The sequence below is a fragment of the Aethalodelphis obliquidens genome, unplaced genomic scaffold (assembly GCF_003676395.1).
Source record: "Aethalodelphis obliquidens isolate GAN/ISIS:26980383/991018 unplaced genomic scaffold, ASM367639v1 scaffold72, whole genome shotgun sequence".
Lineage (NCBI taxonomy): Eukaryota > Metazoa > Chordata > Mammalia > Artiodactyla > Delphinidae > Aethalodelphis > Aethalodelphis obliquidens.
In genome coordinates this window covers 6,156,208-6,175,865 of record NW_020838016.1, presented here as the reverse complement: position 1 = coordinate 6,175,865, position 19,658 = coordinate 6,156,208, and the positions used below count along the sequence as shown (strand labels likewise).

Sequence of the window (19,658 nt, the reverse complement as noted above, 5' to 3'; positions counted from 1 at the left end):
TATTTATGTCCACCAGAATGCTAAATATGGAAGTCTTCAGTGATTCTTATTCTTCATAGATTTTCACATTTAATACTTTTGTTTATATAAATGCATTTTTTTGCATTATACCATTACTTTACAAAAATGGGTTAAATACCATTCATATTCTCTTACAATTGCTATTTTTAAAAGGAACCAACCTTAATATATCTCGTATAGCTTTCCATGTTACCGTGTTTTTCTGTTTTATTTTCACAGTTCTGTAATATTCCGTAATTCACTTAACTGATCCCTTATTGCTAAGCAGTTTGCTTGTCCTCAGTTTTTGAGTTTTCCAAAGAGTGCTGCAGTGAGCATCCTTGTAGATATATCTTTGTACACTTGAGCAAGTATTTCCATTTCAGAAAATGTCTTATTACTTTTTCCTGCAGATGTTATGGAAACAAGTTCATAATTACCCAATGTTTAACCTCCTTATGGAAATTGACTCCTATATGTTTGCATGTGTGAATCAAACTGCTGTATATGAGGAGCTTGAAGATGAAACAAGAAGACTCTGTGATGTCAGACCTTTTCTTCCAGTTCTCAAATTAGTGACAAGAAGTTGTGACCCAGGGGAAAAATTAGACTCAAAAATTGGAGTCCTTATAGGAAGAGGTAATTAAAAAAATTCTTATTTTGAATTTTTAACATGTTTGTTGCTATCTGTATAAACATGTAGTAAGTATGATCTGAGACCTTGCTTTGCAAGGTGTGGTCCATGGGCCAGCGCTGGTCTGTACATTGTTAACCAGTCTGAGATAAAGTAAGTATAGAAATCGAGAATAAACTTCTCTAGCGATGTGATATTGCCACAACATCCAAGGGTGTGTGTATTTTTTATCTTTTTCTTTTCCAGTGACTTATTTTTTTTAATTTATTTATTGAAGTATAGTTGATTTACAATGTTGTGTTAATTTCTGCTGTATAAAGAAGTGATTCAATTATGCATAAATATACATTCTTTTCCATTATGGTTTATCACAGGATATTGTATATAGTTCCCGGTGCTGTACAGTAGGACTTGTTGTTTATCCATTCTATATATAATAGTTTGCATCTGCTAGTCCCAAACTCCCAATCCATCCATCCCCCTCCCCTACCCCTTGAAAAACCACAAGTCTGTTCTGTATGGCTATGAGTCTGTTTCTGTTTTGTAGATAAGTTTTTTTGTGTCATATTTTAGATTCCACATATAAGTGATATCATATGGTGTTTGTCTTTCTCTTTCTGACTTACTTCACTTAGTATGATAATCTCTTGGTCCATCCATGTTGCTGCAAATGGCGTTATTTTTTATGGCTGAGTAGTATTCCATTGTGTATATATACCACATTTTTTTTATCCATTCAACTGTCGACGGACATCTAGGCTCTTTCCATGTCTTGGCTATTGTGAATAGTGCAGCTATGAACATAAGGGTGCATGTATCTTTTTGAATTATAGTTTTGTTTGGATATATGCCCAGGAGTGGGATTGCTGTATCAAGTGGCAACCCTATATTTAGTGTTCTGAGGAACCTCCATATATTGTTTTTCACGGTGGCTGAACCAAGTTACATTCCCACCAACAGTGTAGGAGGGTTCCCTTTTCTCCACACCCTCTCCAGCATTTGTTATTTGTAGACTTTTTTTTTTGGCGGTACGCAGGCCTCTCACTGTTGTGGCCTCTCCCGTTGCGGAGCACAGGCTCCGGACGCGCAGGCTCAGCGGGCCCATGGGCCCAGCCGCTCTGCGGCATGTGGGATCCTCCCGGACCAGGGCACGAACCTGTGTCCCCTGCATTGGCAGGCGGACTCTCAACCACTGCGCCACCAGGGAAGCCATGTAGACTTTTTAATGATGGCCATTCTGACCAGTGATGATATTTCATTGTAGTTTTGATTGGCATTTCTTTAATAGTTAGCGATGTTGAGCATCTTTCATGTGCTTGTTGGCAATCTATATGTCTAGTGAATTATTTTTATTTTATAAAAGTATTGTTTTTTTGCAAATTTGAAATAAAAAAGTTGTTCCTTTGCCTCAGGTACTTTGAGAAGCCCTTTTTAAGAGATGCATCCTAAGTTTCTTGTGAACTACCCGTCTAGTATGAACATGATTTATGCACAACTCTATGCTAACCGAGACTTTAAGCTGATTGATGTTTCCATAAATTTTACTCCATAAGTAAAATTATGTTTTAAGTAGAAGTTACTTTTATAGCAAGTCAAGATATATCATGCCCACATTATTCTTTGCATATTAATTTCAGGGAGAATTGTGAGTAACACAGTAAACACGGAGCAGTCTCTCTTGCTGTAGTAATCTTAGATGTCTAAAGGGCCAGTGGTATCCTGCCTTAGACAGGGTATTAACTTGAATTTGCATACTGCAAGGGGGATTACTGAAGAGGAGGCTTAAAGTACAAAACCAAAAATATCTGAAAAGTGTTGGATCTGGATTGGCTACCTGTATTGATCACATTCACTCTTATAGGATAATATAGTACCATCCCCTTTAAGATAGTAAGTACCTTTAAGATACTATTCTTTGATCTTGACCTATAGTTAATTCAGGCTAGCTAATGATTACACAGTGGGACTAAACTCTTGCCTTTGAGTACTTAGAACAGAAGCTTGTTTATTTACTGAATGACACCCTGGTATTTAAAAATGTTTGATTATTTCAGATGTTACCTAGTTTGCTTTGGCAATGACTTTTTCCCCCATTAAATAGGCTTGTAATTGTATAACATACAGATTTTTCAAAACTATATTAATAGCTTCAATAGAAAGCATGCCTTTCTGTTTTTTAGAGCTCCTAAGATTTTTTTTAAACTTTTAATTATTCTCCATTAGTAAAAATTTTTCCTTTGAATTAGAGTATATGTAAAAGTAGAAAGAATAAAAAAATCACTTAGTTTTATCCAGGACAAAAATATCCACTGATAATATTTTGATATAGTTCTTTTTAAGCAGTTTTGTGTGCATGTTTGTGAAAATACTGTTTTTCTGTATTTTTCTGCTGATATTTAGGGAAGCTGAAATATTTGACAATTCAAAAGGTTAGCATCACAGAGAGAGTTAACTTTTATGAGAATATAGGTGTCTTTTTGAGATTTACCATCTTTTCAAAACTTAGATCACTGTGCTTTCTTTGGGTCTTGATCTCCAAAGCATATGGAATCATTAGCCACCGTTACCTGTACCTAAGCTTGTCAGATTTACCAAATAAAAATACAGTAGATCCATGGGATACTCTTAATGCCAAAAAGTCATTCACTGTTTATCTAAAATTCAAATAGAACTAGACATACTGTGTTTTTTTTGTTTTTTTGTTTTTAAATTTGACAACTCTAACTTCACCCTACTAACAGCACAGAGATCTAATATATATTAGAATTGAATTTCTCTTTTTATAAACAATGTGCCATATTTCATATTTCATTTAGTGTATAAAGCTTATTGTACAAAAATTTTTTTATGCAATGTGCCCTGCAATTTGAATGACTAAGAAAATGCCACGAGTGTTTTATTGCATTGAATTAAACAGTTTATAAGCTCTTAAAATTTATAAATTGTACTTTAGACCCTCAGCAGTTTAGGAAAGCTGGCCTTATGATCATATACACAAATTCAAATGTTAACAGTCATTTAGGAAGTTGAGTAAGTCTGTTCTGATGTTTTAGAATGAAATTTTACTTTAAATACCTAACAAGTCATTTTTTGCAGTTGCTGATTTGTATGTGATGACTACAACCGGGACTTTGTGAGGTCATGCCTCCTGGGAAAACAATGAACAATTATTTCAATTTAACTTCAGGAACAAGTTTGCTGCCTCCTCCTCCCCAGCGAAAACAATAGAACCTTTACAGACATAACTGCCCTGACGGGTCTAAAAATACCTTTTCCTGAAAGATGATATGCCTAATTATTTCATTTTCTGTTTATTCTCAATAATTATTTATAGAGCTACTGCTGGGGTTCTGATTATTCTTTGAAGAGAAGGTACTTGTTACTCCTGCATTAATTTCTCCAAATACCCAGTAGTAAATCTTGATCAGAGGATTTTGTCAGCATCCTGAAAAAAGTATTTGAACACTTCCTTTTTCTCCTCACCTATCTAAAGCTGTGGCATACCTTAAAGTGAAGGAAATACATAGTCTGTAGGATTTTAACAGTATCTTTAATATGAAGAAATTGTTCATTCAGTACTTTTTTAATATCAAAAATTTATATTTGACTGTAAACTATACAGTACTCTTATCTTAAAATTTAAGCTTTGCTATCAAATTTTCATACCACAAGACATATAGGCAATTAACTAGGCTTAAAATTAAATTCCTTAGCCTAACTTTTTATTTTTGGTAAAGTTTCTACTTTTAAGAGATCTTTATAGTAGTTCCCCAATTCAGGCTTCATCCATTTCTTCCTTTTTCTTTCTTTTTTTTTTTCCTTCCTTTCTTTTTTTGTTTTAATTTTTATTGGAGTATAGTTGATTTACAATGTTGTATTAGTTTCAGATGTACAGCAAAGTGAATCAGTTATACATACACATATATCCACTCCTTTTTTTTTTTTTTGAGATTCTTTTCCCATATAGGCCATTTCTGAGTATTGAGTAGAGTTCCCTGTGCTATACAGCATGTTCTTATTAGTTATCTATTTTATATATAGTAGTGTGTATATGTCAATCCTAATCTCCCAATTTATCCCTCCCCCGCCGTATCCCCTGATAACTGTTTTCTACATCCATGACTCTACTTCTGTTTTGTAAATAAGTTCATTTGTAACCCTCCCTTTTTTTTAAGATTCCACATATAAACAGTATCATATGATATTTATCTTTCTGTGTCTGACTTACTTCAGTCAGTATGACAATCTCTAGGTCCATCCATGTTGCTGCAAATGGCATTATTTCGTTCTTTTTTATGGCTGAGTAATATTTCAATGTACATATGTTCCACATCTTCTTTATCCATTCCTCTGTCAATGGATATTTAGGTTGCTTCCATGTCTTGGCTATTGTAAATAGCACTACAATGAACATTGGGGTGCATGTATCTTTTCAAATTATGGTTTTCTCTGGATATATGCCCAGGAGTGGGATTGCTGGGTCATATGGTAGTTCTATTTTTAGTTTTTGTGTGTGTGTGTGTGTGTGTGTGTGTGTGTGTTAGTTTCTGCTTTATAGCAAAGTGAATCAGTTATACATATACATATGTTCCCATATCTCTTCCCTCTTGCATCTCCCTCCCTCCCACCCTCCCTATCCCACCCCTCCAGGTGGTCACAAAGCACCGAGCCGATATCCCTGTGCCATGCAGCTGCTTCCCACTAGCTATCTACCTTACGTTTGTTAGTGTATATATGTCCATGCCTCTCTCTCGCCCTGTCACAGCTCACCCTTCCCCCTCCCCATATCCACAAGTCCGTTCTCCAGTAGGTCTGTGTCTTTATTCCTGTCTTACCCCTAGGTTCTTCATGACATTTTTTTCCCCTTAAATTCCATATATATGTGTTAGCATATGGTATTTGTCTTTTTCTTTCTGACTTACTTCACTCTGTATGACAGACTCTAGGTCTATCCACCTCATTACGAATAGCTCAATCTCGTTTCTTTTTATGGCTGAGTAATATTCCATTGTATATATGTGCCACATCTTCTTTATCCATTCATCCAATGATGGGCACTTAGGTTGTTTCCATCTCTGGGCTATTGTAAATAGAGCTGCAATGAACACTTTGGTACATGACTCTTTTTGAATTTTGGTTTTCTCAGGGTATATGCCCAGTAGTGGGATTGCTGGGTCATATGTATTTGTAGTTGTTTAAGGAACCTCCATACTGTTCTCCATAGTGGCTGTACCAGTTTACATTCCCACCAACAATGTGGGACGGTTCCCTTTTCTCCGCACCCTCTCCAGCACTTATTGTTTGTAGATTTTTTGATGATGGCCATTCTGACCCGTGTGAGGTGATAATGTCATTGTAGTTTTGATTGCATATCTCTAATAATTAGTGACGTTGAGCATCTTTTCATGTACTCTTTGGTCATCTGTATGTCTTCTTTGGAGAAATGTCTGTTTAGGTCTTCTTCTCATTTTTGGATTGGGTTGTTTGTTTTTTTGTTATTGAGCTGCATGAGCCATTTGTATATTTTGGACATTAATTGTTGGTTGCTTTGTTTGCAAATATTTTCTCCCATTCTGAGGGTTATCTTTTTCTTTTGTTTATGGTTTCCTTCTGTGCAAAAGCTTTTAAGTTTAATTAGATCCCATTTGTTTATTTTTGTTTTTATTGTCATTACTTTAGAAGGTGGATCAGAAAAGATCTTGCTTCGATTTATGTCAGAGAGTGTTCTGCCTCTGTTTTCCTCTAAGAGTTTTATAGTATCTGCCCTTACATTTAGGTCTTCAATCCATTTTGAGTTTATTTTTGTGTATGGTGTTAGGGAGTGTTCTAATTTCATTCTCTTACATGTAACTGTCCAGTTTTCCCAGCACCACTTATTGAAGAGACTGTCTTGTCTACATTGTATATGCTTGCCTCCTTTGTTTTGTTGTTGTTTAAAATATTTATTTATTTACTTACTTATTTATTTTTTGTGGTATGTGGGCCTCTCACTGTTGTGGCCTCTCCTGTTGCGGAGCACAGGCTCTGGGCGCACAGGCTCAGCAGCCGTGGCTCACGGGCCCACCCGCTCCGCGGCATGTGGGATCTTCCCAGACCAGGGCACGAACCCGTGTCCCCTGCATTGGCAGGTGGACTCTCAACCACTGTGCCACCAGGGAAGCCCTAAAATATTTATTTATTTTGACTGTGCTGTGTCTTAGTTGTGGCACACAGGATATTTGTTGTGGCATGTGGGATCTTTAGTTGCAGTATGCAGACTTCTTAGTTGTGGCATGCGGGCTTCTTAGTTGCAGCATGCAGAGTGTTAGTTGTGGCATGCATGCAGGAACTAGTTCCCCGACCAGGAATCACATCCTGGGCTCCCTGCATTGGGAGCGTGGAGTCTTGCCCACTGGACCACTAGGGAAGTCCACTTGCCCCCTTTGTTATAGATTAGGTAACCATTCATCAGTTTCTTAAAAAGCAGATTGTCAGAGATTGGGATTTAGTGAGTCTGGGATGTATGAAAGAAATCTGTACTTTTCAGTTGTCTCTCATAGTTATGTGAAAAGAGTCCCTTATTTATATTATTGAAAAAAAATCACCAAAACAATAGCAATTGCAATTCAACAGTTTATATTGAGTGTTTATACTTGAGAACCACAGCACTGAACTTGGGTAATGTGGTCTTTGTCTGCTTGGAGCTCACAATCCAGTGGGAAATAATGGATCAGTAAACCGACAGTTACAATACAATGTATAAGTTGTTATAAGTCAAGGAGGGTCACTTAAATCAACTGGGTGAGTCAGGGCCTTCCTCTTTGCAGACAAACAGCTAAACTGTGACTTAAGCGCTCATTAGGAGTTGAGTAGGTGTAAGGAGATGGAAGAAGGAAAACCAAGTGGGAATGGCATATAGGAATGATGGCCTATTCAAGGAATAAAAGAAATTGACTATGATTTGCTTAAGGGACAGCTAGGATAAGCAGGAAGTCCAGAGCGGCAACCGGCTTCAGAGCATGCAGAGCCATCCAGGCCGTGTAAAAAGTAGAGATTTAATTCGTGAGAGCAATTGGGAAGCTATTGAAGGGATTTAAGTAGGGGAGTAACATCATCAGATTTTCATTTTAGAAAAATTATTTAGGTTGGGGAATGGAAATGGATTGGAGGGATTAAGATTGTAAGTAGAGAAATTAATGAAAAACTGATGTAATAATTAATCCATGGGAGAGATGATGGTAGCTAGGATTAAGGTAATGGCTATAGGACCTAAGAGAACTAGACGGAGTTGAGAGACATTTAGAAAGTGGATTAGACATGACTTTTAGTAGATAAAGGGAGATAAAGAGTTTGATTTTTGTTAGATGTATCTATTTTTAGGTATCCATTTCCATGTCCTTATCTGTAGTACCGATGATCTGTGAATAGAAATAGTTTGAACAGTGCAAAGGAAGAAGCTCTAAGATACTTAAGGTAGTTCGCTTAAATTACAGGTCATTCACATAGCTGATTTAGAGTAATATATTTTATTCCAGATCTAAAACTATCCAAGAAATCATATTTTACCCTCAAGATTTTACCTTTGTTGTATTATGGAACTTAAACATTTTAAATTTTCTATATTTAATACGTCAAATCAGTGCTAATATTTATTTTAGAAATAATGACTGTTTTAATAGACGTAAATATACAATGCAGGTAAGTCTACTATCAAGATAACACTCATTGACGTGCATATATTCAAATGATATAGTATTGATTTGGCCCTACAGAATGAAAAGTAACAGCTTGCCACACTGTGCTTCCCTCTCCAACACTATGAAATGCTGTTAATATTATCTCAATTTTCAAGGCAAAAATTTATATGCATTCTATATTCTTTCTTTTGAATTTGCATAAAAGGAATCTTGCGAGACCCATTGTGTTCCTGCTTCATATATTTAATATATCTGGGACTTTTATCCTAACAACACAGATCTACTTCATTCATTTTAGCACTTGCACCACTCTATCATGGTATATGGATGTATCTTAATTTTTTTAACCAGGTCTTAATGATTTATCTTTAGGTTGTTTCCAGTTTTTTGTTTATTATAAACAAAGCTACAGTGAACATGCTTGTACTGATATCATGTTATCTGTACAATTATTTCCATAGATTTGTGGAAATAAACAATCATGCAAATGAGAACAGACTTTTTACTCAGAGCTTGCTATAATAAAGGAATTTTGTGTTTGGCAGTGACTCAGAGTCAGGCAGGGGAGTGATAAACTTTTATGGTAGAGAAAGTGGATGGCTTTCATATATGCCTGATGGAAGTTGCTGGCAGGAGGAAGCGCAAGGTGGGCTCACAAGAAGCTGGGCATCTTACGTGACTGGTTTGGGGAACATATTTGACTTTCACTAGTTGGTCCTGAGTCGCTCAGGTTGCACTTCCTCTTGGTGGAATACCAGGGTCAAAACTGTGTGTGTGTGTGTGTGTGTGTGTGTGTGTGTGTGTGTGTGTGTGTGTTCTAATAAATATTAAATATGCCTATTTCTCTTCTGTCCCTTCCAGCTTAAGGTTTTGTCCAACTTTAAAATGTTTGCCAATCTGATAGGTAAAAATTAATGCACATATAAAAATTTATACATGTTCTATTATTTTAGATATCTAGAATTATTTATTAGAATAATTATAAGCTTATACAGGCTGTTATATAGTTATTTTCATGGCAGAAGTGGTTCATAATTCAGTACAACAAAAAATAGTTTTATGTTTATGAGATTTTTGACTAACTGATATGCTATAACCATTGTTGAAAAATCACAGTAAACGGAAAGTTTATAAAATTGAAGTTTACTGAGTTTTAAGTAATAACTTGAGTTTTAGGCTTATTTGTAAAGTTTTCAGATTCTTAGCCTTTCTTAAATATTTTAAATGTGATTTACTTGATTTGTAAAGAAAAACTGGCTTTTTCATATGTGGTTTTAAAATAGTACTGTGAATTTCAGTGATTATCTTTTTAAAATTGGTAACCAGCTATATTTCTTTAAGAGGTTTCAAGTTTGTATTCTTTAGAAATCTAATTGTATGTTCATCTTCTATACATGAAGTTCGTTATTTTATCTTGAATATTTTTTTATCTTTCATAATATTCTCTTTATCTTTCATAATATTTTCCTGTTCAGTTTTGTTGGCTTCATAAAAACCAAGCATCCAAATTATCTTTTTTTGAGTATATTTTGTATTCTCTTAGCTACTCAAAATGACACGTTTAAAATTTTTGTTCAGGTTTGCATGAATTTGATGCCTTGAAGGATCCTGAGGTGAATGAATTCCGAATAAAAATGCGCAGATTCAGTGAGGAAAAGATTCAGTCGCTTGTGGGATTGTCTTGGATGGATTGGCTAAAGCAAACCTATCCACCAGAGCATGAACCATCCATCCCTGAAAATCTAGAAGATAAACTTTACGGAGGAAAGCTCATTGTGGCTGTTCATTTTGAAAATTGTCAGGTAGTATTATATTATTTTAAGAAATACTTTACAATAAATTTGTGAATTTTACCAGAATGCAGCACCAATGTTAAAGGAGGCTGTTCCTCACCTAGTAAAGACTGACATAGATCATTTTTAGATTTAAGATGGAAATATATTTAGGATTATATGTGACAACCTAAAGTGACACATCCTTTGCACATATATAGTTTTTTGATGCATTTTTGTCTAGATCGGGGTCTGCAAACTGCAGTGGTTTTGAATGGTTTTTATATTTTTTGTGGGATGTAAAAAACTCCAAGAATTTTGAAGGATGTTAAAAAGAAAAGAAAGAAGAATATGCGACAGATACTCCTATGTTGTTAGCAAAGCCTAGTTCTTTAGAGAAAAAGTTTGCCAACCCCTGGTATAGATAATGTTGTTTAATGTGGATATAATTTTATTTTCTCTTGTGATTTTTCTCTTGTCTATAAAATGAAAGGTTTGATCAAAGAGCTCTTTTTTTCCATTTTCTTACATTTGCATTCTGTGAGTACGTGAACTAAGTGCCGGTTCGGAATTGGGCATTATAATAGAGTGTATATACAGTTAATCTGTATCTGAATGTTCATAGCAATTTTACAAACTAGATTATGCTACTGCCTTTGTATGAAGTGTGCTCATTTTATCATCTAGTCTCTGGCCTTGGAATTAGGGTAGGAGTACAGGGATATTTTGTTTTGTTCTTCAGTTACTGTGATAACAATAAGAAAACCTTTATCAGTAGTCCTTCTATGTTGAGCACTTTACTATGCCAGGAATTATGAAAGGTATTTTTGAAATATATTCTCTACTTCTCACAACAACCCAATAAAGTGTTGTTATTTTAACCCCATTTTATAGTGAAGAAACTGAAAGGGAGAGAAGTTTGAGTTCTTTTGTGCCCTGCTTCATAGCTGGTCAGTGGTAGAGTCAGGATTTTTTCCAGGTGTTTCTCATTTTATCAAGTCGGCCTCCTTGCCAAAAACATGTTATTAAGTATTTGTTAGGTCAGATGTAAAAAAAGGATCCTACATTCAGGCATTTTGCAAAGGAAGTTTGTCTAGAAAAAAAAAAAAAAGAAAACAATTTGCCACTCTATACTGAGATATGTTGAGACTCAAGTTCAATTTAAGCCAAGAACTGGATATCATAAAGTGTAAAGATCAAATTTAAAATACTGTTTAAGGAATTCTGCATTGTTGAAAGAGTTGAAATAGGGAATTTTACTGTTAAAAGGTGATTAGAATTCAACTTGAAAATACCTGCTCCGGGCAATTTGTCCATCTAGGTCAGTTTGAATTTCATCACATATGGGTCAAACCTCTACTGGATATACAAATTTTAATGTGATCATCATTGTAACAAAGTATATGTGAAAAGAAGTGTTTTGAAGTTAGAAGAGAAATACAGATGTAAAATCTTATTGGATTCAAGCAGTCATAGAACTTAACGGTGAAAGGAGTTTAGACATCATCTAGGCAGACTCTTTATATAACATAATAATTCTTTTCACCATCCTTTATATCCTGTGTCTCTAACCAAATACATCCAGTTGCTATGGGAGCCCTCTGCCTACTGAAGTAGCATGTTTTCACTGTGAGCAAGCACACATTTAAATTTTGAATTTAAAAAATTAAATTCAAACTAGCTTTCTGTGACTTCTGCTTATCTGGTTATACTTTCTTATTTAATATGTATCCATTCAATCTCCCTTTATTCTACATGCCAGATATTCAGATAATTGGAATATAGCTATCATATGTCTCCTTAGTCTCCTTTTCTTTCGGCTAAATACTTCCCAGGGATTAAACCAAAAATTCTTAGAGTTTTTGATCATACAGAATAGTAAATTTTTAAGTCATGAAATAATTTTAGAAAGTCACATAGAGTTTATAGATTTTTTTAAAAAATAAATTTATTTATTTTATTTATTTATTTTTGGCTGTGTTGGGTCTTTGTTGCTGGGTGCGGGCTTTCTCTAGTTGCGGCGAGCGGGGGCTACTCTCCATTGTGGTGCACGGATTTCTCATTGCGGTAGCTTCTCTTGTTGTGGAGCATGGCCTCTAGGCACGCGGGCTTCAGTAGTTGTGGCACGTGGGCTCAGTAGTTGTGGCTCACGGGCTTAGTTGCTCCGCGGCATGTGGGATCTTCCCGGACCAGGGCTCGGACCCGTGTCCCCTGCATTGGCAGGCGGATTCTTAACCACTGCACCACCAAGGAAGCCCGAGTTTATAGATTTTTATTTAGGCTATTATTGCTTTAAAAAAAACCCAAACCCCATACCGTAATTTATTGCCAACACTATTTCATAAGTGAATAAACATTTTACCATCAAAAAATAGGAATGACAGAATCTCAAAATAAAGGATGTTTGGCAACCGACTCCATCATACATGCAATCACCCCGCCCACCCCCCCCTCAAATTCTTTAAATTCTCATTTGGCCATTTCACCATCACTGCTGATAACCAGCATTGGGAAGCAGCATGTGGGAACACTAAACTAAAAATGAGATGAACTGTAACAAGGTATTCATTTAGGTTAAAAAATGATTTTCCAGGATTGGTAGGGGGAAAGAAAATTTACTGGAAATTAAATGTAAAGGATGTACATGTGTAAACATTATGTATAGTTGTGTACACTGTAGTACTTAATAATAAGTACAAATGTAAAGAGTGATTTTTTTTTTCCAGTGTAAATACAAAATTGCTTCTTTTTTCTACCCCCCTTTTTAGGATGTGTTTAGCTTTCAAGTATCTCCTAATATGAATCCTATCAAAATAAATGAATTGGCAATCCAAAAACGTTTGACTATTCATGGGAAAGAAGATGAAGTTAGCCCCTATGACTATGTGTTGCAAGTCAGTGGGAGAGTAGAATATGTGTTTGGTGATCACCCACTAATTCAGTTCCAGGTATGTGTTTTAACTGTCAATTTACCATTTATTTACATTTAGTCATGAGTTCTTTGTGTAGATGTTTTATGCAGGGAATTGATGTGCCTCAGGTTATTTTTGGAGTATAGTGGAGTTTAAATAAGATATGTGCGTTGCGACACCCCTTCCCCCAGCATAAGGTATGCTATTTAAAGAAGCTTTGCCTTCAAGGAACTTGAGGATATTTTTGTTAAAATTACATTTGGAGACCAAAAAATGGTTGTTACATAAAGAATACTGGGTTAAGTGCCAAGTTAGAGGTAAATAGTAACGGAATTTTAGGAAAATATGTGATTACTCTTTCTTTAAAAATTAATTTAATTAATTCATTTATTTTTGGCTGCATTGGGTCTTCCTTGCTGCGCTCAGGCTTTCTCTAGTTGCAGCAAGTGGGGGCTACTCTTTGTTGCGGTGTGCGGGCTTCTCATTGCCATGGCTTCTCTTGTTGTGGAGCACGGGCTCTAGGCGCATGGGCTTCAGTAGTTGTGGCATGCAGGCTCAGTAGTTGTGGCTCGTGGGCTCTAGGCTCCCGGACTTCAGTAGTTGTGGCGCATGGGCTTAGTTGCTCTGCGGCATGTGGGATCTTCCCTGACCAGGGCTTGAACCTGTGTCCCCTGCATTGGCAGGCGGATTCTTAACCACTGTGCCACCATGGAAACCTCTGATTACTCTTATTTGTGATTTTTGTTGTTTGTTTTAAGCAAGAGGGATACAGGCATGCCAGTTATTAAGTGATGTCTGTTTGAGAAGGAGCTCTGATTTATTACCAGGTAACAGGGGATTTTGTATCCTCCCCGTCTTTTTTTTCAGATTTTTAGTGTAGCCCTTAATCCTTGGTTTAGTAGGTAGAAAGTCTAGCAGCAGTTATAACCTCTGTGCACAGCTTTGGGATCTGTGACATTCTGACAGTAAGTGCTTGAACTCTAGCCCATGAGAGGAAGAAGGAAGATGAAAAGTGCTTGGTGGTGACATCTAAGTACTGACTTCTTCCCTTCATGTTCTGCCATCTTTTTTTTTTTTTTTTTTTTTTGTGGTACGCGGGCCTCTCACTGTTGTGGCCACTCCCGTTGCGGAGCACAGGCTCCAGACGCGCAGACTCAGCGGCCATGGCTCACGGGCCCAGCTGCTCCGCGGCATGTGGGATCCTCCCGGACCGGGGCACAAACCCGCGTCCCCTGAATCGGCAGGCGGACTCTCAACCACTGCGCCACCAGGGAAGCCCTCTGCCATCTTTTAAGTAGCCTACTGCTTCTTTAATTTAACACTTTTTTTTTTAAACCTTAATAGGAGGAAAGTACATTGTTTTGCTCAAACTGGAATTTGTTATTACAAAGAAAACTAAAGACGTGTGTTTTTTGTACAAGGTCATGTGAGAAAGAAAATATACAATGAAGGTGAAGGAACCTGAAGGAAATGAAATGATACATCTTTCATAGTGAAAAGTTTTTGAATGAATTTATTTATCATAGTATCATGTTAACTCCCACTTATAGGCCATTCTGGAAATTTTCTTTTTTCCAGAAGTGTATTTTCAGTGGTTCTGAATTGAATACAATATACTGAGTCACACTTTATATCTGTATAGGAAATTTATTATAGTGAGGAGTACATTGGATTTCTATTCATTATGTTAGGAATCTTTGGTAATGTGAATAACCACCCCTCTTCTTTTATGCCTCTGGAGAATCATCCTGGTTTCATGGAAATGAAACAGAGCATCAAGCTCAAATGGCCAGTAAGTTTTTGATGGAAAGGCAGTAATGGGTGCCTGGAGCCCTGTGCTGAAAAGCTACCAGGTCTGCCTCAGGGATCCATGGAAATGTGGCCATCTCAAGACTTATAAAAAATGGCCACATGTGTACTACATATTCACCTTTCCTGACTTACTGGTCAGAGGTGGCAGTGTGGCATCACAGTCTATGACGATCAAGTCCTGCCCCTGGAAAGGTGTGCCAGTTGGTCATACTGTCAGGTCTTAAGTGCAGAGAAGAGAAAATAAAACATCTATACTGTGGCACATATTTCTCCAAAGTTTAGCAAACAGAAAAGAAGTCAGACAAATGGATTTAAATCCAGGTGTTAAAGATACTAGCTGTGTAATTTAGCTTTCTGATTTTCAGTTCTTTAGTCTATTAAAAGGGGAAAATCTGTCTTTTAGAGTTATGAAGATTAGCTCTAACATATAAGAAGTATCTAGTTCAGTTCTCAGGTATGTAGATGTTCAATTAATTGTAGCAATTTTATGTTGTGATTTTTATTTCTCATATTCTTGACATTGAGTTGTTATTTAAGATACTCTTTCACAGTGCATTTGTTCTAGTGTTGTTCAGCTTAATTTTATTCTTCTGTTGATTTAAGTTTTGCTTGAAAATCCTTACCTTATTCTTTCTTGCCACTGTAGTATATCCGGAACTGTGTAATGAATAGGACCTTGCCCCATTTTATACTTGTGGAATGTTGCAAGATCAAGAAGCTGTATGAACAGGAAATGATTGCCATAGAGGCTGCCATAAATCGAAATTCATCTAACCTTCCTCTTCCTTTACCACCAAAGAAAACTCGAATTATTTCTGTAAGTTTCACGTGTGAACCTTTGGTAACCCCAGAAGGCACGCGATTTTTTTGGTTAGGTTGTATGCTTAAGCCTATTTTCCACAGAATATTAATATGAATTAATATTAATATTCCCCAGAATATTAATGCATATTTGCCAAAGATCCATCACCATTTATTAGTAATTATCTTTTTAGCTACCCTTCTTTTTCCTTACTCAGGCTACATATGATTGTAAACAGGCCATTTACGTTTTCGATTATCTTTTGGTGCTAAAGAAAAATGCCCTCAAATTTGAGATATGTTGAGATTAGAGCTAAATGGGACTTCAAAGAGCAAGTTGAGCATTCTAGTAGAAAAGTTAGATGTGCAGAGACAGTTGATTTTCTGGTATATCTCATTTCTTTCAGTTTATCTGTAATAGTGTTTTGGTATAATTTGTTTTCTTCTTTCTTTCTTATTGAATACTTTTAGACTTTAAATGTAACAAAGCCATCATTTTTTTCTAGAATGTAATATATTTGTATAAAGCAAATCTTAAGTTTGTATTCATCAGAACACGACAGTTTTAAAATAGTTCGTCAGTCTTAAGAAATTGAATGTTTAACCATTCCTTGATGATTAAGTTATTATCTTTATATTAATTTATTGGTCAATTCTTAATTTATGCAAAACTTTTAATACTATTTTTTAATGGTGTTTAGTGAATTTCTTAGCAATACTGGAATGCTGCCTGTTTTGCCTTGAGAACTAAGTGCTAGTGGTTGTGATGGTTATTTCAATATATATGATTTTCAGTTGTTAGTTCAGAGGTGTATTTTCATTCTTTTACCAATGGAAATGAGAACTGATAAGACGATTTCATTGCTAGCATAGAATATTCATTTCTTTCATTAAAATACTCTGTTTATTTCATTTTTTTACAGCATGTTTGGGAAAATAACAACCCTTTCCAAATTGTCTTGGTTAAGGGAAATAAACTTAATACAGAAGAAACTGTAAAAGTGAGTACTTGTTAAGATTTGAATTTATCTTCAGCTCCATTATTTGAATAAGTCACTGATACGCTCAGTGAAAGTCACATTGGAGACGAATTTTACCCATATTGGTTAACTACAGGCGATAGAGTATGGTATATAGGACAGTTAAGAATTTTTGTTTTAAAATATTCTTTGAATAGTTTGAGATGTACTGGATAGATTGACATTTTCCCAGTATATATTATGGAAAAGAAATGGGTTTAGATCAAGAATTCAGCAAGTGAAATTTAAGCCAAACCTATAGGTCACATATTTCTGGGCAGGCTTACTCTCCTTTCTCAGCTTTGCTTAGAGCTGCACAATAGCCTCTCTTACCCCCTCCCCCTTTTTTTTCCATTTAAACTTGCTGAAAACACAGAAAATGTAATATTTTTTCCTGAAATAAAATACATGACTCTGTTGTAGACCACAACTTGTTAACACATGAGGATTTATTGCACCACCCCTACAGTTAAGACTTAACAAGGCATTTTGTCTGAAAGTGTAAAGCATACATTTTCCCCTATTTAGCTTGGCAGGAAATTAAATGAATAGTTTTGTGATCCAAGAAAGAGATTCAGTTAGTTTAAGATGTTTGCTGGCATGAGGATATATTCAGGAGCACCTTGCCAAAGATTACCAGTGGCTTGCTTTTATAAATGGACATTAAAGATTCTTTGGGTAGCTGTCATTAAAATAAGGGATTTTTTTCACTTTTATTCTTAGCTAGATTTTAATTCTTAATGAGTATGCTTATGGCCAATTAGCCTTTGTTTTCTATTTTAGTGGTAATTTAATTTTTCCCTTTAATTTAAATTTTCTTTATTAATTTTTTCCAGTGGCAAAAGTATAGCATGATTGTTGAAACAGGCAAAAAAATTCCAAACATTATTTAAGAAAAAAGTTGCTGATCTCTCCTCCCCATCTCTTTACCATCATATGGGATTCAAGGTCAACAGGCCTTGAGTGACCTCCATGTTTATACAAATATATATACACATATGGTTTATACAAATATATATAAACATATGGTTGCGTTTATTTTGTTGATTGGTCGGTTTCTTAAAGAAAAGGGATGATGTTACATATATGTATTCTATAACTTGATTTCTTCACTTTATATCTTGGATGGTCCTCTGGATTATTAAATATTTAGTAGAGTTCCTCGGGAATTATATTTCTTTTTTTTTTATGGTTTTTGGGTTTTTTTGACTTTTTATTTTATTTTTTTCATGCACACACACTGTATTTTATTTTTACAAGAGATAAACTGACACCAAGCATTGTAAATGGATGACCACAAAAGCAACAATGATTGCAGTTAGCAAACACGAAACACACTTATACAATGTCATAATATTGACATTCAGTCCAGTAATCCTCCACTGTAACAGCTCCTTTACTTTGCAGTGAAAATTGATTTGTATATTTTTTGCCTCTGAGTCCTTGTGGGATTTTTTTTTTTATTATTCAAACAGAAAGTCACAAAAATTATAATCATCCTCATCAGTTCACTCAGTCCCATGTAATTAATTTTTTTTTTCATCTTGATCTTTTGTTAGCACTTTTATTAATTCATCAGTTTTCCATTAGAGTTCTGAAAATGCTTATTCATTCAGTTCAGCAGTATAGTCAGTTACCCGAAACCTGTACTTGTCAGAGTCTTTTCCATGAATTCCTTGAAGATGAAACCCCTTAATAGGAACATTTTTGAGAAAGCATCAGACTATACCCAGAACTGTCTGTAAATGACAAAAGACTTAAAAATGACCACGGTTAAAGATTTGATGAAAGTTCATAATAATGCAATTGACAAGGAAATTTAGTTATTTCTGAGATATATATTTTAAAGTAATAACTAGAATTATGACTTATAACATTATACCAGAACATATAAGATTTTTAGAAATTTCATGTAATGTCTGAAACATTTATATTAACATATTTCCATACAGATAACCCAAAGAAAGTTTAGTATTAGTTGTTTTTTGTTTCTTTATACTGCAGGTTCTTATTAGTCATCAATTTTATACACATCAGTGTATACATGTCAATCCCAATCGTCCAGTTCAGCACACCGCCATCCCCACCCCACCATGGTTTTCCCCCCTTGGTGTCCATACGTTTGTTCTCTACATCTGTGTCTCAACTTCTGCCCCGCAAACTGGTTCATCTATACCATTTTTCTAGGTTCCACATACATGCGTTAATATACAATATTTGTTTTTCTCTTTCTGACTTACTTCACTCTGTATGACAGTCTCTAGATCCATCCACGTCTCAGCAAATGACTCAATTTCGTTCCTTTTTATGGCTGAGTAATATTCCATCATATATATGTACCACAACTTCTTTATCCATTTGTCTATCAGTGGACATTTAGGTTGCTTCCATGACCTGGTTATTGTAAGTAGTGCTGCAGTGAACACTGAGGTGCATGTGTCTTTTTGAATTATGGTTTTCTCTGGGTATATTCCCAGTAGTGGGATTGCTGGATCATATCCTTTAGTTTTTTAAGGAACCTCCATACTGTTCTCCACAGTGGCTGTATCCATTTACATTCCCACCAACAGTGCAAGAGGGTTCCCTTTTCTCCACACCCTCTCCAGCATTTGTTGTTTGTATATTTTCTGATGATGCCCATTCTAACTGGTGTGAGGTGTACCTCATTGTAGTTTTGATTTGCATTTCTCTAATAATTAGTGATGTTGAGCAGCTTTTCATGTGCTTCTTGGCCATCTGTATGTCTTCTTTGGAGAAATGTCTATTTAGGTCTTCTGCCCATTTTTGGATTGGGTTGTTTGTTTCTTTAATATTGAGCTGCATGAGCTGTTTATATATTTTGGAGATTAATCCTTTGTCCGTTGATTCGTTTGCGAATATTTTCTCCCATTCTGAGGGTTGTCATTTCGTCTGTTTATGGTTTCCTTTGCTGTGCAAAAGCTTTGAAGTTTCATTGGGACCCATTTGTTTACTTTTGTTTTTATTTCCATTACTCAAGGAGGTGGATCAAAAAAGATCTTGCTGTGGTTTAT

The 19,658-nt window shown here is 35.5% G+C and overlaps 1 protein-coding gene across 4 annotated transcripts in view; it reads left to right on the top strand.

Annotated features, from left to right (window-relative positions):
* PIK3CB (phosphatidylinositol-4,5-bisphosphate 3-kinase catalytic subunit beta) overlaps positions 1-19,658 on the top strand; it is a 195,775-nt gene that overhangs the window by 91,522 nt on the left and 84,595 nt on the right. For 2 of the 4 annotated variants that reach the window (XM_027091695.1, XM_027091696.1), the window contains 4 exons: positions 9,889-10,112; positions 12,851-13,030; positions 15,453-15,623; positions 16,531-16,608. In XM_027091695.1, the coding sequence (XP_026947496.1) occupies positions 9,945-10,112; positions 12,851-13,030; positions 15,453-15,623; positions 16,531-16,608 (597 nt within the window). In that variant the 5' untranslated portion in view covers positions 9,889-9,944. Of the gene's footprint in view, positions 1-413; positions 640-9,888; positions 10,113-12,850; positions 13,031-15,452; positions 15,624-16,530; positions 16,609-19,658 lie in introns of all 4 variants that reach the window. The other 2 variants (XM_027091692.1, XM_027091693.1) reach the window with 2 other exon arrangements.